This window comes from Triplophysa rosa, linkage group LG10, assembly GCF_024868665.1.
Source record: "Triplophysa rosa linkage group LG10, Trosa_1v2, whole genome shotgun sequence".
Classification (NCBI taxonomy): Eukaryota; Metazoa; Chordata; class Actinopteri; order Cypriniformes; family Nemacheilidae; genus Triplophysa; species Triplophysa rosa.
Genome location: NC_079899.1, coordinates 2,988,130 through 3,010,999, shown reverse-complemented (window position 1 = coordinate 3,010,999; position 22,870 = coordinate 2,988,130). Strand labels below are relative to the sequence as shown.

The following is a 22,870-nucleotide window of genomic DNA, read 5'->3' as shown; positions in this document are numbered from 1 at the left end:
TGTTGTCTACGCTCACTCAGACTGCTCAAAGCATTTTACTCTCTCTTACGGAAACGAAAAAGGTTCCGAAGATTTTTCCTTTTTAAACCTGACAGCTCCTGCTCGGTCACTGTTTTTTCTGCATGCCAAAGAACAGCACGGCCATTCTGCTCAACATCTCCTTTTGAATAAAGAAACGGATTTGGAACAACACGATGATGAAAGAATCTCAATGTTTACATCTAAAACCCTCTTATGCTTCCACGAGCAGCTAAAGAAATCGAGGACTAGGCACAGTTTGCTTTAACTTCGATCGGGATTGATCCTGTCCCACTTTGTTTTTTACAGTAAATAAGACAAGGTGGGCATGGGTTGTACGGCAGATAAAACGAATCCCAGTCCGTCAGACTCGTGAAGTTTTTGGCTCTGGAGTCATTACACACATGGCGAGCGTGGCCTGTTCAGTTACAGAGCTCCAGTCCGTTAACCGTCCAAACAATCCCAGGAGCAGGTGTTTCTGCCTCCGCACACCAACTTGCGCCTGCCAATCCCCCAACAACCAACACACGTATACAATCTGCCTGTACGGCTGTATTTATATGTATAAACGGACGAGCGCGCGCTCTGATGTCTAATGAATAGCTTGTGGAGTGGAGGCAGGGGCGTTCCAGGGCTGAAATTCTGGAGGTCCCCACTGATGCCATTCCCATCTCATTAGGAAAGCTGCTTATTCCGCCAGGCGCTAGGCTGTTGCCAAGGCCTCTGCGCTCCGTCGTGACCGCCGCGAGCCGGCATGTGTGCGCGCGCCACGTGCCGGCGCAGCAGGGGCCGAGGCAACCGTGACAAATTGTTGAAAAGGTCCGTCTGAACCCAGCGCTGACAAGCACCTGAGCCTGCGGGCTACACGTGAGGAGGGAGCAATCTGGACGCTTTTACACGCAGTGGAGGGGGGAAGAGAACTTCATAGACGTTACGGCCTACCCTCACAATAAAAACCATCAGCGCATCAGTGGCGACAGTCGCTCGGCGACACACGGTGTTCCGGCCCACCCCGTTTCCTTTCAGGGATCTCTAAATCAGGCCTTGCTACTATGGAAACAGGGTCACAGTTTTAGTTCGCTGGGAAGAGAGCGCACAAAGCAGAAAACTGGTAAAACAAACGGTCTACGGTCAACGTAAAGAGAACAAAGTAGTAGGTGTACAGGAAAGTGTACGCGCGAGAGGAAGGGAGGGGGGGGTAAAGAGAGAGAGGAATGAGAATAAGGGATAATAAGCCTGATCCCACTAGGTCAACAGAGCCATATGGCGTTCCATTATCAGAGATGCAGATGACTTAAGCGTGGCTCGGCTATTGAGATTCCTAAAACAAATATTGACCCCAGCCGCAGTCACCTCTGCCAACCTGCACTCCCTCTTCCCCAGAAGAAAAAAAGACCCTTAACACATTTACACAGCGCTCATACCACACAACACAACACATCGTAGATTCATTGGCGTCCGTCAGTTCCGATAACCTCAGATTTTCGTGATATACTCGCCAGCTGTTTACATAAACGCACACTCTGGATTAGCCTTGTCACTTGTAAACAAGCTTTGTAATACGACAAATGGAAGCGAATGGCGCGATACAACCATAAAACCAACTCCCCAAGTCTAAAAACAATCACGCTTCGACTCTTCAATTCAATTGCTGGTCGCCCTTCTCTAACTTCTCCTCTTTTTAGGTTTCTCTGACACTCCGATTGTTGTGGCACAGGTTGTTCTGCTGAATGACAAGGGTTCACAGATGACGTGGATTCATTTAATAAAACAGAGACCGGTGACGCAGGTTAGCGGGTAACAATCAGGCCGGCGGCGTATATCGAAACATTGAGCTCCGAATGTTTGCACGGACAGAGGTCACTCAAAGGACGCCGCTCCGGCAAACCACAACGGCTGCGCTGAGAGAAAAACAAACACGCACGAGGTCCGGACGGCTAAGCGAACAGAAGCTCAGGGATTTCCCAACTTGAATGTAATTTAAGTCACCATTTCAGCACCTGCGATATAAAAACTCTCCGCTCCGGTAGAAACGCAGCAAAGTGTTGAGGTGGGAATTTCCAAAAAAACGTCATCTGCATGAAGAGAAGGACGTGGTGTCAAGAGGGCAAGTTTAACTCCCTCGTCCCCCTGCCATGTAAAATGAAACGATGACCTCATTCAAGCACAGGTCAGAGCGATGGGAGAAATGGACAAAGAAAAAAATCATGCAAAACAAAACGCACAATAGCTCGGTTAGGCTAGAAGGAGAAAAACAGGCAGCGAAAATCCACTTTGAGGAAAAGCGTACTTGAAATTATTTAGCAGAAAATGCTTTTTTCCACTCTCTTGGCAGCCACTTTTCCGCCCCGCGGTGCACCAGGTGACAAAGGCGAGGCATTAAAGGCCCCGGGGACCGTACGGACTCATTGAGTATTCAGGAAGAGTCCAAAACAATTCATTCAACTGGGTCTCCCGCCAGAATGTAGGAGCACAGTCGCACAAACTTCAACTGTTGTGTGTATACTGTACTTAACAACAAACAACTTGAATAAAATGACAGTAAGAATCACGAGCTCATACCCTATTGTACCCAAATGCTACCCAATTAGCCACCATGAAACGATCCTTTTTTTCTGATGTCAATGATGGGGTGTGAAGAGTTTGTGTGCTGTTGTCCAGATGGTAAGGGGTGGCCGGTGGGGAATTGAGAGGTCAAACACTTTGGCAGATCAAAGCCAAGGTCAGGTGGCGGTAGTGGCCATGTTCAAGGTGCAAGGGGACTGGAAAGGCCTCAGATGGCTTCTCATTAGCAGTCAGCTCAGGCCCCGGACCCCCGGGACCGCCTTCTGAACCCGGCTCACCCTAAAACCCCTCCCCTTTGTCCACCCAACAAAAGATCTCACCCCGCATGACACCTCAGCCTGGATATAACACCAATGACTGGGTCACAATGGCAGTTTGGCAAAAGGCATAAATCAGACATTTACATGTTCATAGAGCAGCAGATAATGCGGGCGAAGAGTTATGAAGATCATATTGTCATATTGAATAGTAAAGTAGAAGTCATATTTCATATCAGAAAGTCTATTCAAGAGGTGAATAACTGACAACCAACAACTCTTTCCTCAACAGCATTTTCAGCACCTCATTGTGTAACAGTATTAAAGCTACAAGCTTGTCAATTGTTGTGTCATAAATGATGAAAAATCATAAGTGGTGGCGAAAAGAGATAAAGTTCAGCCTTAAATAAACAGTTATATGAGAGTTGTATGCATTACTATATTTTGTAGGTTTAATGTGACTTAATTTTGACTTCTTATAGCTTGTTTTCAGTGTTATTGTAGTTTTATAAATATTTTAAATGATCTTTTTTTAAAATATATTTTCATGTTCATTTTAGTTTGATTTTGTTGCTTGCTATTTTATTACTTTTGTTTATTTTTGTTATATTAATTAATATTAATTATAAAAAAGTATACATTGATTTTTATTTCAGTTTTAGCTTAGTTTTTATTTTTGTTCAGTTAAATTTTCAGTGTCTCAAACTTATCCCAGTTAAAATGTCTAATTTCCATTGAAGTTTTTTAAATGATATTTTATTGGATTTCAATGAATAGTTTTAGTACACTATAGCTTCGCAGTGTGACCCATCCTTCTGCTTATGACAACCACGTCTCTTTTTTATAATTTGTAAACACAGATTTGGATGAGACAATGTGAGGAGAGCACAGATGGACGGAGTAACCCAGAGGCCTGAGGAGGAGGCAGAGGTTCGACTCGAGAGCCCTGACAGTTGGGTTTAATGCTTTATTAGCAACGCAGGAGTCAATTAGCAGACAGAAGGTTGAGGCCTTGCACTGCGGAGTCTGGTTAAACTGGAAGAAAGGCCAGGTCTGGTCAGAGGTGGAGGCTGTAATTGAAACATAAGGAGCCTGGAGCTGTAGCCCGAGGAGAGAGGGCCTGACACTGGGAAGTCACCATGATGCGCATCTTTCATTTACGTGCCTCTCTCTTTCATGCAGTCGAGCACCACAAAAATACTTTTGCCTTGTATGAAAAAACAAACAAATGAAGAAGTGCGTTTAGAAAGGTTGATGGAATGAGACTGCCCGGGAATATATGCTTAAACACCATATACACCAAATATATTTTTGTACTATTTTCAGTCTGAAAGGAATTATGTTGGTAGCGCATAAACGGAACAATTATCCCACTATGAATATAATGATTTACACAGATCCGACCAAACAAAAATACAAGCCGCGCTTTTTTGAACTGTCTTGTCACGCAGACTTCTATGTTTAGTGCATAACTTCAGTTCTATTACTGTAAGCTAGGGGTGTCTACCTCTTATTTCTTTTTTGGTTTATTTAGCCTAGTTGTGCAAGCACTGTCGAGCTTGTAGAGATGCAGCAGTAGTGCCAGAGGAGAACTGGTTCCCTCGAGGCTTTTTGCACACTGGCATCAGCTTTAGAAAGTTGTACTTGTTAATATTATTTTACATTTTGCATGAATTATTACTACCCCATATAATCATTTACAGTCTGCATAATATATTACCTGCGTTTCTCTTCTTTGATCTTCTGTCTCTGTGTGCATGTATGCGTGTTGTGGTGAGTGTCAGTGCGTGTATGTTATGTTCGATGTGTGTGGGCAAGCATATGGGTTGTGTCTGTGTTTCTGAGCATGACTGTTTGTGTTCGCTGAGTGTGTGCCTGTTTTTCATGTATGTGCGCTGTGTGTGCGTGCGTGTATGTGTACTGTATATTTTGTGTGTATTGTGTGAATGAGAGTGTATCTATTCACTTTGCTCTTTGTACCTTTTGTATATTATAAATTGATATAGTTCAAATGTTTTCATGTACAGATGCTTTGTAACAATGAAATTTGTAAAAAACGCTATATAAATAAAAGTTGAGTTGAGTCACAAAATTACACATTGACAATTATTAAGATATTGTGACACCCTTATTGATTACAGAATAAGATGCTATATAGTCTAATGAATTGTAAGTAAGTAAGTAAAAAATAAACAAAATGAAAAAAATCGAATGATTGCATTATTTCAATAGCATAACATTGATATTGTGAATTTGTTTGGCCACAATAATTATGTCGTGAAAAACAAGAAAACAGGGATCTTCCTCACGCTTCTATCACGTGTCATTTTTAACGAACCTTTACTAAGGCCATAATATCATAATAATGCACACAAATGTTTAAAATCAAGCCTCTAAAGTTTCAAGCGCAGATGCAAATTTCCGTCATTTCAACGGGGCCACAATTGAGTCACGGCAGAGGTTAACAATACATGTCTGCTTCCCTCTCTTATTTGGCCTCTGAATGGGCTCTTATGTGAGGACGAAGAAGTTGAAGAACCGGAGAGTGACCATGCATGCTCAACCTCCACTCCAGCCAAGCACCAGCCATTAACCTCCACCAATCACATTGACCTTGCCGTCTAGTCGGGAAGAGGATAATTGGCTGGTTAGGAAAAAAGCCCCGCTGCTTTTGGGACATTCTCCGAGCTGGCGTACTGCTGACATTCATAGAATGTTCCGCATACGGATGCCTTCCGCATTTGTTGCATTTGGGCACTAATTAGGCGGCGACATCAACAGTCAGATTACACGCTGACATCAACAGTCACCGACTAAGCGTCACAATGTCATTTACACTGGTAAGTAAGTATACACTATTACCATGACAGAGTCCGTAAGAGGGACAGGATTTTGTTTTGCAGTCGACAAGACTGAACTAGATCTAATAATTGCATTTCAGTACACTGTGTTGAGGCTGCAATCCGTAACGCTTGTTTAAATAAACTTGAAAATCATTACGCAAAACCTTAAGCCAATTCAAAGCGGTATGCTCAAATAATGATTGATGAATTGAGCTTTCGGGTCAGATTTCGCTGGAAATGTCAGTTTGATGTCATAAGTTACGTAAAGTAACCTGCAGTTTAATGTTTCAAACAGAGATGGCGATAGAGAGGCAAAGGTTTCTGATTGAAGCTCTTACGTCGAAAATAACCTTGAGGAAATGAGTCGGACTGTGTTCAATCGAATTTCTCCAACTGAATAGCGCAAGAAACGCTAGCCCCATCACGCGCTGATTACGCTGTTTGTGAACACGCACCATTTACAGACGTACACTCAAGCATAAATGTTAACTCGGAAATGCTCGGCCAATACGTAAAAAGCCCTGAAGTATCGCTTTTGCAACTAACGAAGCATTTCTGAGGGCTTTCATGGGATGGAAAACCGCGTGTGTCGAAAAGCACAACTAAGAACAGCCGCTGGCGAGATAAACCCGCTAAAAAGAGAGCGCGAGTCGCTCCTGACAAATGGACTTGACGCCAGTTACTGTCAGCTCTATCTGCCCGTGGGATAGCAGGTGTTGATTGGTGGCTTTCTGTGGCGCTGCCATAAGTGTACCTGTTGTCACGGTACCGGACGGAGGCGAGAAGCGCGTCTCTGTGGAAAAGCCCAAAGGAGGTGTGAGGTGATTATGAGACGGATGGGGGAGGGCGGGAGAGAGAGCAATCCGGAGGGACGAGTGAAACAATGCTGCCGATATGCTTGTCATTAGCTTAAGGCCCTGGCGTCTCATTAGTCAGCTTGTTCTCAGTAAGACACGATGATTACTGATCAAGAGTGCAAGAGCCAACAAGTGTGTACGAGAGCGAGTCGAACCATCAGAAAGCGTCCGTAAGATATGTGTGTGTGTGTGTGTGTCTTCCGCTATAAGCCGATGCTAATTAAGCCCAAAGCCTAGAGCTGAGGGGACGCGGAGCTAAAACAGGTTAATTGAACCTCCAGGGGGACGTTCACACCCTCCACATCTCACCTCTCCAGCATCCATCTCAGAACGAGACGCAACGACGTAGAATTACGAGCTTGACATCACTGGCCATGCGGATTCCCACATAGAGCCGCCATGTCGGCCGCGTCTGAGCGCAGATTTACGGCGGGTCTAAATCAAACGTCTGCCGTTTCTCAGCGCTACCTGAGCTTGCCAAACAAAGGGCGCCTCTCCCTACGGCGCTCTAACTATTGATCCGATCTACGGGTCGAGGAAGGGGGCTTGTCGGGACAGAGAGAGAGAATGTGGTAAGGTTAACAGGTTACTCCATACTGAAAGATCCACTGATACAGGTGGCACTCGTATTATGGATGTCGGGAGAGCTGTCCATGAAAACCATGCGTGCGTGACTCAGCGGCTCTCCGTGGCCACAGATTAACCAACTCGCATCTGCGGACCATTTTAGGAAAGCTCCGATTTCAGGTCTGAAGTATGACGAATATGACTGCATACGATCTGTTTTGAGGATTTGGAAAACACAAGCGAATTGGATTTTTTAAAAAAAGCACAACTTGACCCGAATCATTCTAGTTGTTTTTGGGCGACGGATACCAACGTCAGTTAAAGTCACTTTAAGAAACCTTTTTTCTCAGGCTGCCGTCTTGCGTGTATCCGATTCTGCTTCGTTCAATACTCTCTTTTAAAGGCTTCCATATGGGATGCAATAATAATGCGAACAAGCCAATACTATAAAAGGCAATCGGTGACAGGCAGTCCTTTTAGAGGAAGTTATAATAAGATGGAGCCATCAAGGCAGACGCATCTCAAGTCGGAGGTGGGCAGTGCAGGTTCTTTGAAGAGCTCTTTTGAATCAGACACACGGCTCTTTGTGATAAAAAGCTTCAGCGTAAATAAAGCCCTCCTCGCCGAAACAATGAGATTAATTCACATGCGAATTTGCATCGGGTGCTGAATAATTAGCTAAACACAGGCTTGTGAATGGACGTGGACTGCGAGATGGAATCGGTGAACCTCTTGTAATGTATCACACAGATGCATGAAAATTAATAAAGGAGTTCAAATAAATAAATAAATTTGGCAGACAAAACAGAGGGGAATAGACCTACCTAAACTAGCGATGACTGTTACACTTCTGTATTAAACTGACAATGTGACACTAACGTTCTGTACTCAATTTGTTTAATGTAACTTTTATTTTGATTTTTTCACTTGAATGCAAAAACGAGCAGTATTTTACAGTTTTAAAATGCCTATATATTTTTACTTAAAGGGATACTTCAGCCAAAAATGAAAATTCTGTCATCATTTGCTCACCTTCGAGTTGTTCCAAATCGGTATACACTTCTTTGTTCTGATGAACACAGAGAAAGATATTTGGAAGAATGTTTATAACCAGACAGATTTTGACCCCCATTGACTACCGTAGTAGGAAAAAAAACAATGGTGGTCAAAAGTGCCCCAGAGCTGATTGCTGTCCTACATTCTTCAAAATGTCTTTTGTGTTCAACAGAACACAATTTTTCCTACTATGGTAGTCAATGGGGGGCAAGATCTGTCTGGTTATGAGCATTCTTCCAAATATCTTTCTCTGTGTTCATCAGAACAAAGACATTTATGCAGATTTGGGACAACTCGAAGGTGAGTAAATGATGACAGAATTTTCATTTTTAGGTGAAGTTTCCCTTTAAATACTTCATATGACAAAAGATATTTTGAGAAATGTCTTTTGAGTGGTTTTGAAATTGGGGTTTTCTGTCACATCTAACTTTTCGAAACGGAGGACGTTTAGGTGGGGACGGGGGAAAAGCAGTAAACAGACTTTTGGGTTAGAAACTCTCAATCCATCTCTTTTCTTTCTTTTCTTGGGGGGGGGTAATTCTTGCCTGCAGGCGTCCCGAGCAGTCAAGCGCACTATTACGAGGCAACAATTAAGCAGGATGTGGAAGGCGGCACCTGGTCCGAGGCATTCAGAGGCTTTCAGGAGCAGCTGACTGTACAGTGTCCTCCACACCAGGTGGTCCTCCTTCAATGACATTAGCTAGTGACTCCAGGGTTAATAAAGGGCCCGTACTGGCCCAGTGTGCTCGCACAAATCCCATTCACTCGGTACGCACACTGGCTTCTTAAATAGGCTGACCAAACAATGTGCTTTCCCAACACCCACAGAAAGAGAGCTGAAAACACAGCAGACACATTGAGAACGTTACTTGGGGTGGCATTAGAAAGCAAGGCTTTCTAAAAAAAAACGTAAGCACTCTTCTCAGGATACGACACTGGAGGAGCCGCAATGTTTGCCACATAGTGACTAAAACGGTGCGCTTTCTTGGCCAATAGGTATTTTCAGTGCATATAATCCATATATCCTTTGTATTTATACCTCCTTGTCTCAATGGCTATCGTGGCCCATGGTTGCTTAGCGACGAAAGATGCCAGGAGAGCGCAAAGTCTTTGGGGAAAAAAGGAGAACGCAGTGCAGCTCGCGTTTTCCGTGCGGTTTTAGACGTTAAATGTGAATCGGGCCTAAAGAAGTCAGAATGCATGACATAGCATGATAGCTTCGCTTTAACATGACATCAATTTTTACACTCATTTTACATCAACCTACAACTTAATAGTGTAAGATTTGAATTCCCTTAAACAACAACAAAAAATGAACAAAAACACACCTAAACCTCACTATGGCAAGATTAACGAGCTGCAGCGCAGCCCATCTTGACGCAGCGCAGATAATCTTGACTCACTTGATTTCACTGTGATTTCACACTTTTGGACCACACTATATGTATTTCAATGTGCATTTAGTTGTCGCTAGCTACCCCTAAATCCATTATTACAGTGATTTATCTTTGGAATTTCTTCACGACAAAATAAAATACATATTCGTTTGGGTGCATTTACTACAATGGATGTGCAGCTCCATAACGTAGGTTGTAAACACTGCGGCAGCATTTTGTGTTGAATACAGGGGTTTGACACTGAAACAACTATACATGTGCAGCCAGGTTGCCAATCTTCACATATTTACATTTTGTCAGAAAGTATGAAAGCTGAATTCGCAAAGCATTAGCACAACTGTACAGAAAATACTGCAATCCAAACAACATAATGGGAGACATGTCACAGGTCAAATAAGGACAAATTGCTGGTGCACTTCTCGCTGGTGCATCTCAAGTGATGTCTCAAACCCACGGTATCCTGGTTAACGTCTCCATACTATGACAGAGAAAATATTTTGTACAAATATGCCCTCCAGACATCACCTTTGGCCACTACTCTACATGCATTAGGAAAGCACCCAACGTTCTTGACGGCAAGTATAAGGTTTAAACTCGAGAGTGAGGAAATATTACACTTAAAGAATGATGAGACACAAAACAGCTTACACAGTACTACAGAGGTGAGTAGGGCTGTCACAGTATCAGATTTTCATCATCATAACGGTATTATCAAAATATCTACTGAAATAAAAATATTAAAAAACTATGCTATTAATCAAATTTATCTTTCATTTTGTGTTTTCTATTTGTTCCACCAATAAAATATATACTGTATCTGTATATTGAGGCGAAGAGAAAGACTTTGCAACCATCTCTTAAAGCAAAATTTAAAAAATGTGCTAAATGATGTACGATATCATCATATGTGTAGAACACGATAATCAGTAATCGTGTTTTTATAGTTACTGTCAATACCGGTATATTGTGACACTCGAGTGGAGGAAAAGAATGAGTGTATCTTTATGTCTGGAAGATCAAGACTAAATATGGGTTGAGAGGGGGGTCTAGGGACACTTTCTGGTCATTCTCACATCAGAGCTCTGTGCAGTAAGCATGAATAAGACTAATATACATGACAACAGCTACAGCTTTGTAGTGGCTCTTCTGTAGTAATTAAAGAGCTGCCTGAACGGTTTGAAAGCAAGATGTGCAAATCACAATAAAACGCTTTAACAGTGCTTTAACACGCTGGATGTCTGGAAATCAAAAGAAGGACCCAAAATAAAAGCATCACGAATGACCGATGTGCAATGACGTTCTGAAAAATGGCATTGCATTACAATGAACATTTAATTAACAAATCGCATGTTTTGTCGAGATGACGCATCGCTGTGCATTTTCGAAATGCAGTCATCTAGCGTGGTAACATTAGTGGGGCTTAGCTCTTCACCGACAAACTGCACTCTTGCACTTCAGCACCTAAAGAACCTCCATTTCCACATCAAAGCCCGGACAGAAAAAAGCACGAGGCACACTCTGATGTCGCGATGCGTATTATTTCGTTGTTGTTGTTTTGTTTATCTCGCCTAGCCTCTTCGGAGAGACTCGGTTTTGTGCGAACATGCAAATGGAGAGACACAAGGACATCCTTTAGCTCGGAACAATCGCGGGCAGCTCGCGGAGACGACGTCTGTTCCCTTTGAACTGTTTAAAGTGGTATTAATGGCCAACTTATAAATAATCAACTAATTCCCTCTTTAAAGATATCCGCCAGGAAGCAGGGCGCGCTAGTCTTTAAAGAATCGACCGTTCTGACCCGAACGTGCAATAAAACAACCTCTTGAAGCTCTGCGTGCTTTTTTTATGTTACAAAAGAATGATTTCCAATATAAAAGAGCCGTTTGGGGTTATTTGCAACAATGTCTGTAAGCATGCTCTAGATGACCGCAGAAAAAAATGTCGGGAGAAAAGTCAGAAAAATGTATGTACCTTGAGATGTAATATCGATACCATTTTTGAGATGGGAATTCTTTTCTTGATAATGGAACGTATAGCTAGTGATATTCAAAAGGAAAGCTCACCCAAAAATCAAAATTTGCACGAAACACTAAAGAAGATATTTTGAGGAATGTCTCAGTGGTTTTGTGTGCTTTAGTGTTTTGCACGAAAAGGGACACGAGGGTGAGTAAATGATGTACGATGTAGTGTTTTTTAATTAAATTAGCATCAAAGTTACTTTTGTTAAAAAAAGGACGAAAAACCAAACGTATTACAGGAAGAATAATATAGTTGCCGGGTTATATGGCGGCTGACATTTGAGTGACATTTAGGAAAGAATCGGATACGTGCGGTATATGAAGGGATAAAAAGGGACGGCGGTCTTCATTCAGGCCGAGAGAGACAAAACTGAGCGAGCGAGCTCGGGGAGATTGAATGCTAATCAGGGCACTGCTGATACTCTCTGATTGAAGACTCTTTCTCACCATTGGAGGATTTCAATATCACAAGAGCCCTAGAGGCCGTATTCTTATCATCCGGCCGCGGACAGAAAAAACCAGATGAGATACAACCTTTAATGAGGGCCCGTCCAGAACAACCATGACGATTAGCGAGAGGGAAATCAGGCATGCATGAAGACCCAAACACAAAGGCACGTAGGCCCTCAAACGTGCACATATATGCTGGCACGCACTCGCGCGCAAACAAACACGAGCCTTGAGACGTGGGAGCGCTCCAAAGAAATCTTTTGAGGGACGTTATCGCGCGAAGAATACCTCCGCTGCTGCGGGCAATTGAATTCTAATGAGCGAAAAACAAAACACAAACAAAACAAAGCCACGGCGCTCTGGAAACGCGCCGTCTCTCGTACGTTCAGATGCTCCCGCACTTAAGTGGCGAAGCTTGCCAGAATTGCTTATTATCACTCCCTTTACAAGACTATAGACAAAGAGCGACCGAGACAAAAGCCACACGCAGCTCATCAATGCGAACGCACTCATTGTGAAAGAGAGCGCGGAGAGGCGTCCATTCGGATAACCTGAGAGGGCTAACAGCTTTCTCCTGGAGTTGGCAGGCCGAGGAGGGAGGAGAAGAAAGTTCATTAATTAAACAGGGCTTGGGCGGACAGATGGAAGTGCTAGCTGGATGCTAATTACTCTGAGAAGACGAGCAGGTTTAACACTCGTCCGCCCCTCCTCCGCCATCAATCACAATTAGCGCGCCGTTCCAAACGTCCGTCCTGCCTGGCGGACCGACAACAGCATAAGCGAGAAACAACAACAAACTACAATCGGCCGACCGCTTCACGTCCAATTATGGAAAACCAAAGCAACATTTCTTTTGTCTTGGATAACGTTGATTAGGGGCAACTGCTGTGCAACAGGTCATTCACATTGGCGTGGCATGTTAACATGCACTAGCATGCTACTTTTCTAAGCATCTTGAATCATCAGTGTTGGAGGTCAGGTCAACCTCGTCGAACATTTCCTGAAAAAAACCTGCATTCTGTGTCTATCACGGTCGCCTGCTATCTAGACACGAAGTAAACAACAACAAAACAACACGGAGTGCAAAAAAAACATGGGTGGGCAGGTGCCAACAGGAGCCGCTCTCACGCTTACGAGGCGCTTTAGTACCGTCACTCCTGAGGGAGCAGTAATAAAGGAGCAAGCTCTGAGTAACTCTACCTCTCTCTCTCTCTCTCTCTCTCACACACTCGCCGGGATCCCACCCTGAGCTGGCAATGGCCCCTCCATTCACAATAGTGGCAGAACATAGACAGATGTCAAGCATGAATGCCGAGCGGAGTGCCGGTGAATTCTTTTTAATGTGGGAGGAGTTTCAAATTTAAATGTACACTGTCAAATTCAAACTCTATACAATGTAAACACAAAATGTCCTGATGACAAATACACGGCTGTTGTGCCTTCAATGACCTTTTTAATTCACCCAATATTATACATATATATACAGTATATACCCAATTACTCTTTATTGCCTCATCCTCTTTAAAACTCATTACCAGAGATATATTAATATTAAATGAGGTAAAAGAGCGGGGAAATTCCTAGATTTGAAGAAAATGCTATGCAACAATTTCGAGGAGGTTAGGAGGATGCGGGGGTTATTATCACTCACTATTTATGTTGATTTAAATCATATAAAATTTAGAGCAAAAAATTATTTGAGAAATAAAAATGAAAAATGTTGACCTAGCAAAGAAGGGAAATAAGTGTAAAGGCACTAAAATTATGAACAGAAAAAAACTCAACTAAATGTGTAACTGAAATAAACCTAAATAGGAATAATAATATTAATAATAACAAAAGTGATAATTATAATAAATAATACATTCAATATTCATAATAATACAATTTGACAAAATAGCTTAAATTAAACTAATTTTAGCCAAAAATAAATAAAAAATACTATAACGATTTTGCGTTTGCTAAAATGTTGTGAATATTTTTTTAGCATGTTGCTTTGCAGTCGCTATGGCATTCTGGATTGTTGCTAGGGTTTTCAGGGTGGTTGCAAACAGACTCGTGTCTAAAGTCCACCTCCAGTGTCTATGATATTTAGTCTGACAATTAATAAAAGCAAAAGCACATCTTGTCTCAGCAAGGCATAAAATCTGAGGTACATGAACAATGTGGAACTATAGTTGAATTGTTATTTCTTCAATTCTTATGTAGGAGCATTAGTGATATTGTCTAAGCAAACAAAAGTAACAAAGAAACTGTGAGTATTTCGCTTGACATTGATAACGCATGAAGAAGTTTGACCCGGTAGCATGCTGTACTCCTATCGAATTAGACCCGACTCGATGACCCGCGAGTCTTCCTGCTCCACACGGAAATTTGATTAAAAAAGCTATTGAGGATTCCAAGCATGATTATAATGCGCCGAAAAGAAAGCCCAGGCCGACCCGAGTCCAGATAAACATGAAGTACACACACCTATTACATCTGCCACCTGTTTTGTGCCAGCTCTTTTAATTCTGTCACTGAGTTGTTTACTGACCTGTGTTTAAGTTCTGGCTTTACCATAAGAGAGAGTCCCCTACGGGCATGAATGCATGTGTGTGTGACTATTCATTGTTCCAGGCATCAGGAGCAGCAGGAGGGGTAGAGAGAGAGAGAATGAAGACTAATGCTATGAGTCATTTGGTGCTGGGGTGGGTGGGGGTGAGGGAGGGAGGGAGAATACTTGAGTATTTCATATAAAGAGGCAGCAGTGAGACGCCATATGCCATATGGGCAAAACTGACTTTCCACTCATGGCTGGGCTTGACAAGCCTGTGGATGGAAGCCCCCCCCCCCACACTCCAGTGTGTGAAGAACAACAACAGTGTTAGGCTTGTTCAGAATGGAATATTATTTCAACAGTATTTCATAATTCAGACATCAGCATTCTACACTGATCTCATTCCATTGAACATTTATTTCATTTAATTAAGTCTTAGAAATATACCTCAATCCAATTTAAACCCAATTTATATCTTAAGTGTATTCAAGAATGTTCACACCAAAACAATAACTATTAAGATAATTTGATTTTAGATTATTCAACATTTGTATTTTTTGATACACCAGCAGTATATACAAAACAACCTGTAGTGAAATGTTAATCTGTTAAACTTTATCTACAGTGAAAACATTTGTATTATTTTTACTGCATACTTTCATTACATTTTTTTATATACAAAAAAGTATAATTGTAAAATTAAGATCTAAAAATGTGTTGTTATTACACATTCAACACAACTGAAATTTAGGTGGTAACATTATTTCACATTTAAAGTCCTTTATATTCAAATAGATTTTGATTGGCTGTCATTATTTTTTAAGTCATCAGCTGGAAAAAATTACCCTGAAAGTGACAGTGACCATATTGTAGATCTTATTTGATTTGATCCTTGGTGTGAATAGTCATGAGAGTAAAATCACTGCTTGTATTACGTTCGGTTCATCCACTGCACTGGAAATAGAAGTGCATTGCATTGTGGGATTGAATATTCATCTCAGTGTGGTCTGTTGCATATTATGGCGAATGCAGCAGGTCATCTGGGTATTGAAAAGATTAGGTTTCATCCAAAACATTGCTGCAACATTAGGAGCAGTATTCTAAACATAGCCCCAGACTGTGTGCATGCTTGTGTGCAGGTGTGGAAACGATGCCGAGGGGGAAAAAAGACTGTGGGCAGGTGTGCGTGGGTTGGCATAACTCGGTGATCTAATGCGCCGGACTTTGTCGGGTCCTCCAACAACAGCTGGTGAGTTGGGAAGCACAGGAAAGCAAGCATGGGGAGCGAGACAAAACCACGTGGGGAGAAAGAACAGCATGCTGGAATGAAAATGGGATTAGAGGCTCTGAAGTCATCTCCATTCATCTTGAAGATGCTCTGCAGGGCCAGAGACATTCTCCAGGCCAGAACTTAAATGCGAATGCTTGGCCGTCACTATCAGGCCCTATGGGAACATACTGTAATCATTTCATCACTCATCCACAAGATAAGACACTATCCACAACTACACTCATAATTCTCTGACCCGAATTGTGCTTTACATGTGACCACACCCCAACCTACCCTTAAACATCCTCCTGCAATCGCAGGTGCTAAAAGCACAGTCTCGCATGACTGACGGCAGGCAGGAACAGATGACGGCTATTGATTTGTGCCCAGAGATGGATGTGAGCCAGGAGGAGAGAGCGGGGAAGGAAGCAGGCTAACTCCATCGATTCTCGGTCAGCGGGGGAGGCAGCAAAAGATACTGAAGGTCAGTGAATCTCTGCATCACGTATTAAAGGCCACTGGCCTGCCATTAGAAAGCGTCTCTCTTGATATTGCCTCGCGCAGAGGCGGAGAGAGGTGCTGCCAAAAACACTTTGACTTCAGGCCAAGAAGAGGCGGCTGCCCCCTTGCCAAATCAAAGTAACTGGATAACACCAGGTTGACTGTTGCCGGTGAAATCCCACCACTCCTTACTTGAGGGTCTTGAGGGCATATTTTTGGGCTGCAAATCAACATTAGGCTCGTAGTGTTTGTGATGGGAGCTTTGCGACTACCCGCCACATTTGTCGGGTCGTCAACAATATGGATTCTGAGTTATTCGGTGTGAACCAGAGGTCAGAAGTACCACTGTCAAGGTCAAGAGAAGCCCACGCCTAACAACTGCCGGCAAAAATACAAAATATTGCTCCTGGAGTCTGAGAACATAGTTGGTCGGGCAATAAACACAGCGGGGAGTTGAGCTGATGAGGCTGTTAACATTCAGAAACTCACTGACAAACACAGTCATGTGCGCCGACTCTTCATTTTCAAAACAATTATGCAAATAAGGTCAACAACTGAAAATCGATGGTTGCAGACATTAAAACCAAGGGTACTCTTGTATCAGACAAATCTTTTTCATTGTGTAATACCCTGTTTCGCAAAACTCGGCCTGCATCAAACTCCAGTTGATGAATCAATAATCTTGGATCCTTACTTCACCTTAAGGACGATGTGAATGGTATCAGCAGGAGATGGGACTGTCCATTCAAACATCCCCGTTAAGCCCTTCGAAAAAATGTAATCCCAGAGCCGTGCGTGACAGAGATCCATACTCGCCTGCGTACACAAACGTACGATCGCAGACAATAGAGTGCGGGCGCAGGCCAGCGTAGGGCACAGGGGTGGATTGCAGTGCCCCATGCCAAGCGCTGGTGGTCATTTCACCAAAACCCATCCAATTAGAGCTGAGTGATGGTTCGGCCCGCTGGAGTCCCCTCCATCACTGCGGCGGGGCCAGAGAGAGACACCTGCTTTTATCAGCCGGCACAGGGTGCACGAGGACTCTCTTTGAAGAAATATTCAACTAATTACATTGGAGCACCGAGCACAACAAGCGGGAAAATTGCAGGGTCCCCTACCCATTGTGAAGCAGAAAACTCCAGCCAAGATTTCATCTCGGCACAAAAACAGATGCCTTTCAGAGCGAGAGGCAAGGTCATTGTTCTGACCGAGAGCAGAGGGAGGAATGGAGTGGAAGAGGCTATGTTCATACCGCAGCTTAATGTGGAGGACATTTGATTTTTTTTCCCTTTACATGTGATGCGACCTGCCTTTGGATGACAATGTGAACTGGAAAAAGCTAAATCTGGGCTGCAAAAATGAACTTCTTATTTAGTATTTTTGGCTATTTTCAGTACAAATTCTAAAACGTAAAAAAGAAACAAAATCTTTAATTCAATTAATATTCATTATAATATTTAACAAAACTATGACCAAACTTATTTCAGCTTAATCAAATAAATGTATAAATAAAATAATTTAATTTTCTTTAAAATTTTTTTTATTGTTTTTGGCATTAAAACAAGGCTTGATGTTTTAGATCATTTTGACCTCTCAATTGAATGTATCTTGATTTAAGTACTTGCAGACATTTGCATAGTAAAACAAGACAAAGATTGTTGTATTTTTTGTGTCACCTCATGACATGTTTTTCCGTCTCCTCTGGGTCAGTTTAGGACAACTGTCTGTTAAGCCCTGTGTCTTAAGTGGTCCAAGTTAAAAAGGTCATGTTAACAACCTCAAAACAACTAAAGACGGATTTGACCAGAAAACATCGCAGAAGAGATGTAATGGAAAGACCAACAGTGAGTGAGTGACTTTTGTGCCGATACGTACAAGCGGCGACTCTAGAGCAGATGTTCTTACGATAGACAGATAAGAGGCAGTGGTGTAGAGGCAGCAGTAAAATGCAGATCAATTATTCATAGGGACAGATCAAGTCATTGCAGGAAGCTGTGAAAACGAAATATCCTTAATGGCTGTTCACACCCTATTCACAGGAGACGCAATAATGATCAGTGACGTAATACCGTTCCAAGAACGAAAACACTTGGTAAAAATGTAAGGCATGATATCTGTTCCACTGCACGCTGGAGGTGTTATACGGGCCTATTACATGACTAAACACTGATTACAAAATGATATAACGGCTTTTCTACAGAGTGCTGCTACTTGGCCCATGGCTCTGTTGGATTCTTTATGTTGATTGGTCTGACTGTCTATATCTTATAAAGGCACAGTATTTCTTTATGTCAGGTGTTATGCGTCGATGCTGTCGATATACTCCAGTTCTATTGTTATGCGAAACATACCGATAATAGCATGTGTTGATCTCACAGTCTTTCAAAGTAAAGGATACAAACTCTGGTAGAGCGGCAATCGAGACTTCACGGCCCTGCTGGCGTTGATACACGTGGCCCGCACCAGACTTGGCAGCAAAGTTCCCGTCACTATCGCCCCGTCAAACAGAGGCCCAAAGAACGGCACCTGATGGATAGAAAACAGAAGAGAGGACGCTGCGAGAAAACCTATGAAGTCTAATCCCAACGCCGTGTGCAAAAATCAGAAACTAAATCAATGTGTAAAATAGCTCGAACCAGGACAAACGAATCCAGTCCATAGTTAATGCAGCACTTCCATTTGTGGAGGCTTGTGTTTATCGAGTGGATGAAATAAGAGTTATTTGAGCTTAGAAGCAGATAACGGCGGCACAGCCGAGGGAATTTCACTAATTGCGGCTGGTGACAGAGAGCATGAAACGTACATCAGACGCCGTCTGATTATCGCAGGCCGCTCGGCACAAAGCAGCCGAGTTCTGTGGCGGTGACGTGTTTACGAGAAATGACAAATGATGCGAGTTGAGTTTCTCTGGGGATCTAGTGGCAGATGCAGGAGGAGGAAGATGAAAGGCAGCTTGACCGCGATGAGAGCGGCGTGCCGACGGTGCAGTAATGGACTTTGAGCATTAGTGCTCTCAGAAACGAGACAGGAAGAGAAACTTTCCCCTCCAGCCACAATCCACATCTCCTGCCAATCAGAGAAACATTGCACATCCTGATCTTAAGACGCCTCTGGAGAGGCATTTCACGTAAGACGTAAAAATCGGGTGAATTACAGCGGATTGTTGCGGTATTTAATGTAACGTAATGTCATTATGATCACGTTAGGGGACATACCTGCGGTTTCTTCATGATCTGAATGAAGAACATGTGGTTTTTCATCGGGTAGATGATGATCAGGACGTCTCCGAAGTCAGTGGGGATGATTCCTCGCCTGTAGTCCCGCGTGTGCTCCGACCACACTATGTGCACTTCGTCGTTTCCCAAGTGACGAAGCTACGGCAAAACGCATCAATAAATCTGACGCTCAACCCATAAAACCTTGCCGACATTAAACATTCATTTCATCTGAGAAAAACAATTGCAGAAATACATTTGTGGAGCGCATGCATATTGAGTAAACAGAAAAAAAGCCTGAAAAATAGAACTAAAAAAAGGCCTGCACACATTTATTAACACGCAGAGAGATGTTTTCTTAATAGTGAGCAATAAATCTAGAAAGAAAAGAGCAAAGGCAGAACATCTATTTTAGTCTGTAACAACTCCTGAAATTATTTAGGGAATTTTCAATCTTAAATGAAATGAGCTAGAGAGATTGGGCTCATTATGTTTCAGTCATTTAAGCAAATTGATTTTACCTAGAAAATTGCTTAGATTTTCATTTTACATACAAATATACATATATCTCTAGGAAATGCATTTTTGCAAGCTCATTTTGCTAAGAGTGTACCGACTCGAAACGCAGGAGCCCTGAGAGTCTGTTTAATATGTAATGCTAATGTTAAACCACCAGTAATGTGTTCAGATCATTTATTTCACATTGCTTGTAAGAAAATGTCCATAATAGGTGCAGAGATACGTAGTGTACCAGCATCCCTAAAACCTGTTTAAGTCCACGCAGGAGAGATTACATTTGTACAGACTAGTTTAGAGTCGGGCGATATACTGGTTAAAACAGGTAAACATTTGTAAACCAGTATACATTTCAATCAGCATTCCTAATTTAGGATTCTACTACAGTTGCAAGAAAAACGTAAATAACTCAAAAACATGGTCTAATCTAAAAAGCGGACATTTTACTGCGAAACGTCTTGATGCATTTTACAGTTAGGGCCATAAATATTTGGACAGAGGCACATTTTTTGTTATTTTAGCTGTGTATCAATATGTTTTCGAGTTACAGTTTTATAATAGATATTGTCTTAAAGTGCACACTCTCAGCTTTATTTAGAGTGTATTCACATCCAGATTATCTGAAGGATTTAGGAATTACAGCTCTTTAATATTAAGCTCCCCCTTTTTCAAGGGACCAAAAGTAATTGGACAATTGAATAAAAAGCTGTTTTTTTCACAGGAATGGGCTTTTCCTTAAATAATTTTGTCATAAATGAAGCATTTAAGAGCGGCCAAATTTGGTACATTCTAAGAAAAAAACAACACACCGCTGAGCTCAGTAACAAAACAATTGTGGGCGTTCATATGAGATAAAAGTGGTTGATGATGACATTATCCTCTCCATGATAAAGAAAAACACCTTCACAATGTCCAGACAAGTGAAGAACACTCTCCAAGAGGTAAATATGTCAATGTTTGTCAATCAAAACAATAAAGAGAATACAATTAAAAAATAGAGAGGGTTCACAACAAGGTGCAAAAGCCTCAAGAATAGGATGGGTAGATTAGACTTCTGAAATAGCCGAACAAGCTCTAGAAAGCATTTTTTTGTAGAGATCAAATTAATTTCAGCCTGCATAAGACTAAAAAGAATAAAAGATATGGAGAAAGCTTGGAATATCTCATGATATGAGCATACAACATCTTCAGTAAAATAGTGTTCAGGCAGTGTGATTCCTTTCCACGCATGACGTCCTCAGGCACTGGGTCACTGGTGTTTTTTGGTGATGTAACAGAAGACAGACGCATCCGGATTAATTCTTCACTTGTCTGGAAGTTGTGAAGATGTTTTTCTTCATCATGGAGAGGATAACGTCATCATCCACCACTTTTATCTCAAATGGACGCCCAGGATTGTTTTGTTACTGAGCTCAGCGGTGTGTTTTTTTCCCCCCAGAATGTCCCAAATTGTTGATTTGGCCGCTCTTAATGTTCCTGGCATCTTTCTGACGGATGTGTAGTGTTTTTGAAATCTAACTATGGTCTGTTTCACTTGCATGGCGATCTCCCTGAACCCCATGATGTGGGTTCACAGCAACAGCTTCCAAATGCAAACACCACATGTAGAATCAACTCCAGACCTTTAACGTGCTTCATTTATGACAAAATTATTTAAGGAAAAGCCCATACATGTGAATAAAACAGCTTTTTATTCAACTGTCCAATACCTTTTGGTCCCTTGAAAAAGGGGGGCGCTTCATATTAAAGAGCTGTAATTCCTAAATCCTTCAGCTAATCTGGATGTGAATACACTCTAAATAAAGCTGAGAGTGTGCACTTTAAGACAATATCCATTATAAAACTGTAACTCGAAAACATATTGATACACAGCTAAAATAACAAAAAATGTGCCTCTGTCCAAATATTTATGGCCCTAACTGTATTTTTGATGGCAAGAATTCAGGCTCTCTTGGCTTGTAGTGCCTTTCCAATCCTCATAAGCGTTGTGCAGTTTTGCCGGAATGTTCAAACCTGACCCATCTGAACATTTTCAGAAGCAACTGTGGAACACTCACGATGTGCTGCAACGTAGTTTTTACAAAGATGTGGTATTAACATCATTTGTTCAGTGTTCTGCTAGCGGACGTGGGTTTCTGGTGTTATTCTGCTGTTGCCCTTGGGTTCTCTGTCGTCAGTAATATCCTTGTGTGATCAGAAGATGGCTCACATCAGAACCAGGATGGTTGAACAATAGTAAACCAACCTTTCTTCAGAACAGCAGAATTGTTAAGCGTCTTTATTTAAAAGACATGCACCTGCACAACCCACATCTTCAGTCTTGTCTTATTAATTGAAACACCTGACTCTTATTATTTCTGGATGAGTTGTTACCACTTTTCAGTCTGTACTGTGCGTGACTGTGTTTAATACACAACTGTTCGTTATGCGTTATTAATCAGATTGCGTTTCTCTATAATTGTGTGTTGCGTTTCTATCATTGACAGTGATCATGCAGAATTCAAAGGGGTTATGCAGGTAAACTCAACGTTTTCTTGCAACTGTATCTAGAGAGTAGGATGGCTGATTTTCAATATGGATGCTATTGAATTATACATAAGCTGTACATATATAACTGATAAATTACATTTTACTCAACGTTTACAAATAAACAGAAAATGTGTAAAAAATAAAACGTGCATTATTCATTGAAAAGGACTGCTGGGTGGTGTGGCACGGTTATTTCGAAATATAGCGGTGTTTCGTCCAAATTGATCAGACTAATTGTTTCTATTGCGGTTGTGCATAAAAACAGGCAAACC

General features: G+C 42.0%; 1 protein-coding gene across 6 annotated transcripts in view; it reads right to left on the bottom strand.

Moving 5' to 3' along the window:
* ralgapa2 (Ral GTPase activating protein catalytic subunit alpha 2) overlaps nt 1-22,870 on the bottom strand; it is a 109,616-nt gene that overhangs the window by 7,386 nt on the left and 79,360 nt on the right. For all 6 annotated transcript variants that reach the window (XM_057343297.1, XM_057343299.1, XM_057343298.1 and 3 more), the window contains 2 exons: nt 19,554-19,712; nt 18,737-18,864 (listed from right to left, as the gene is read on the bottom strand). In XM_057343297.1, coding sequence (XP_057199280.1) covers nt 18,737-18,864; nt 19,554-19,712 — 287 coding nt within the window. The remainder of the gene's footprint in view (nt 1-18,736; nt 18,865-19,553; nt 19,713-22,870) is intronic.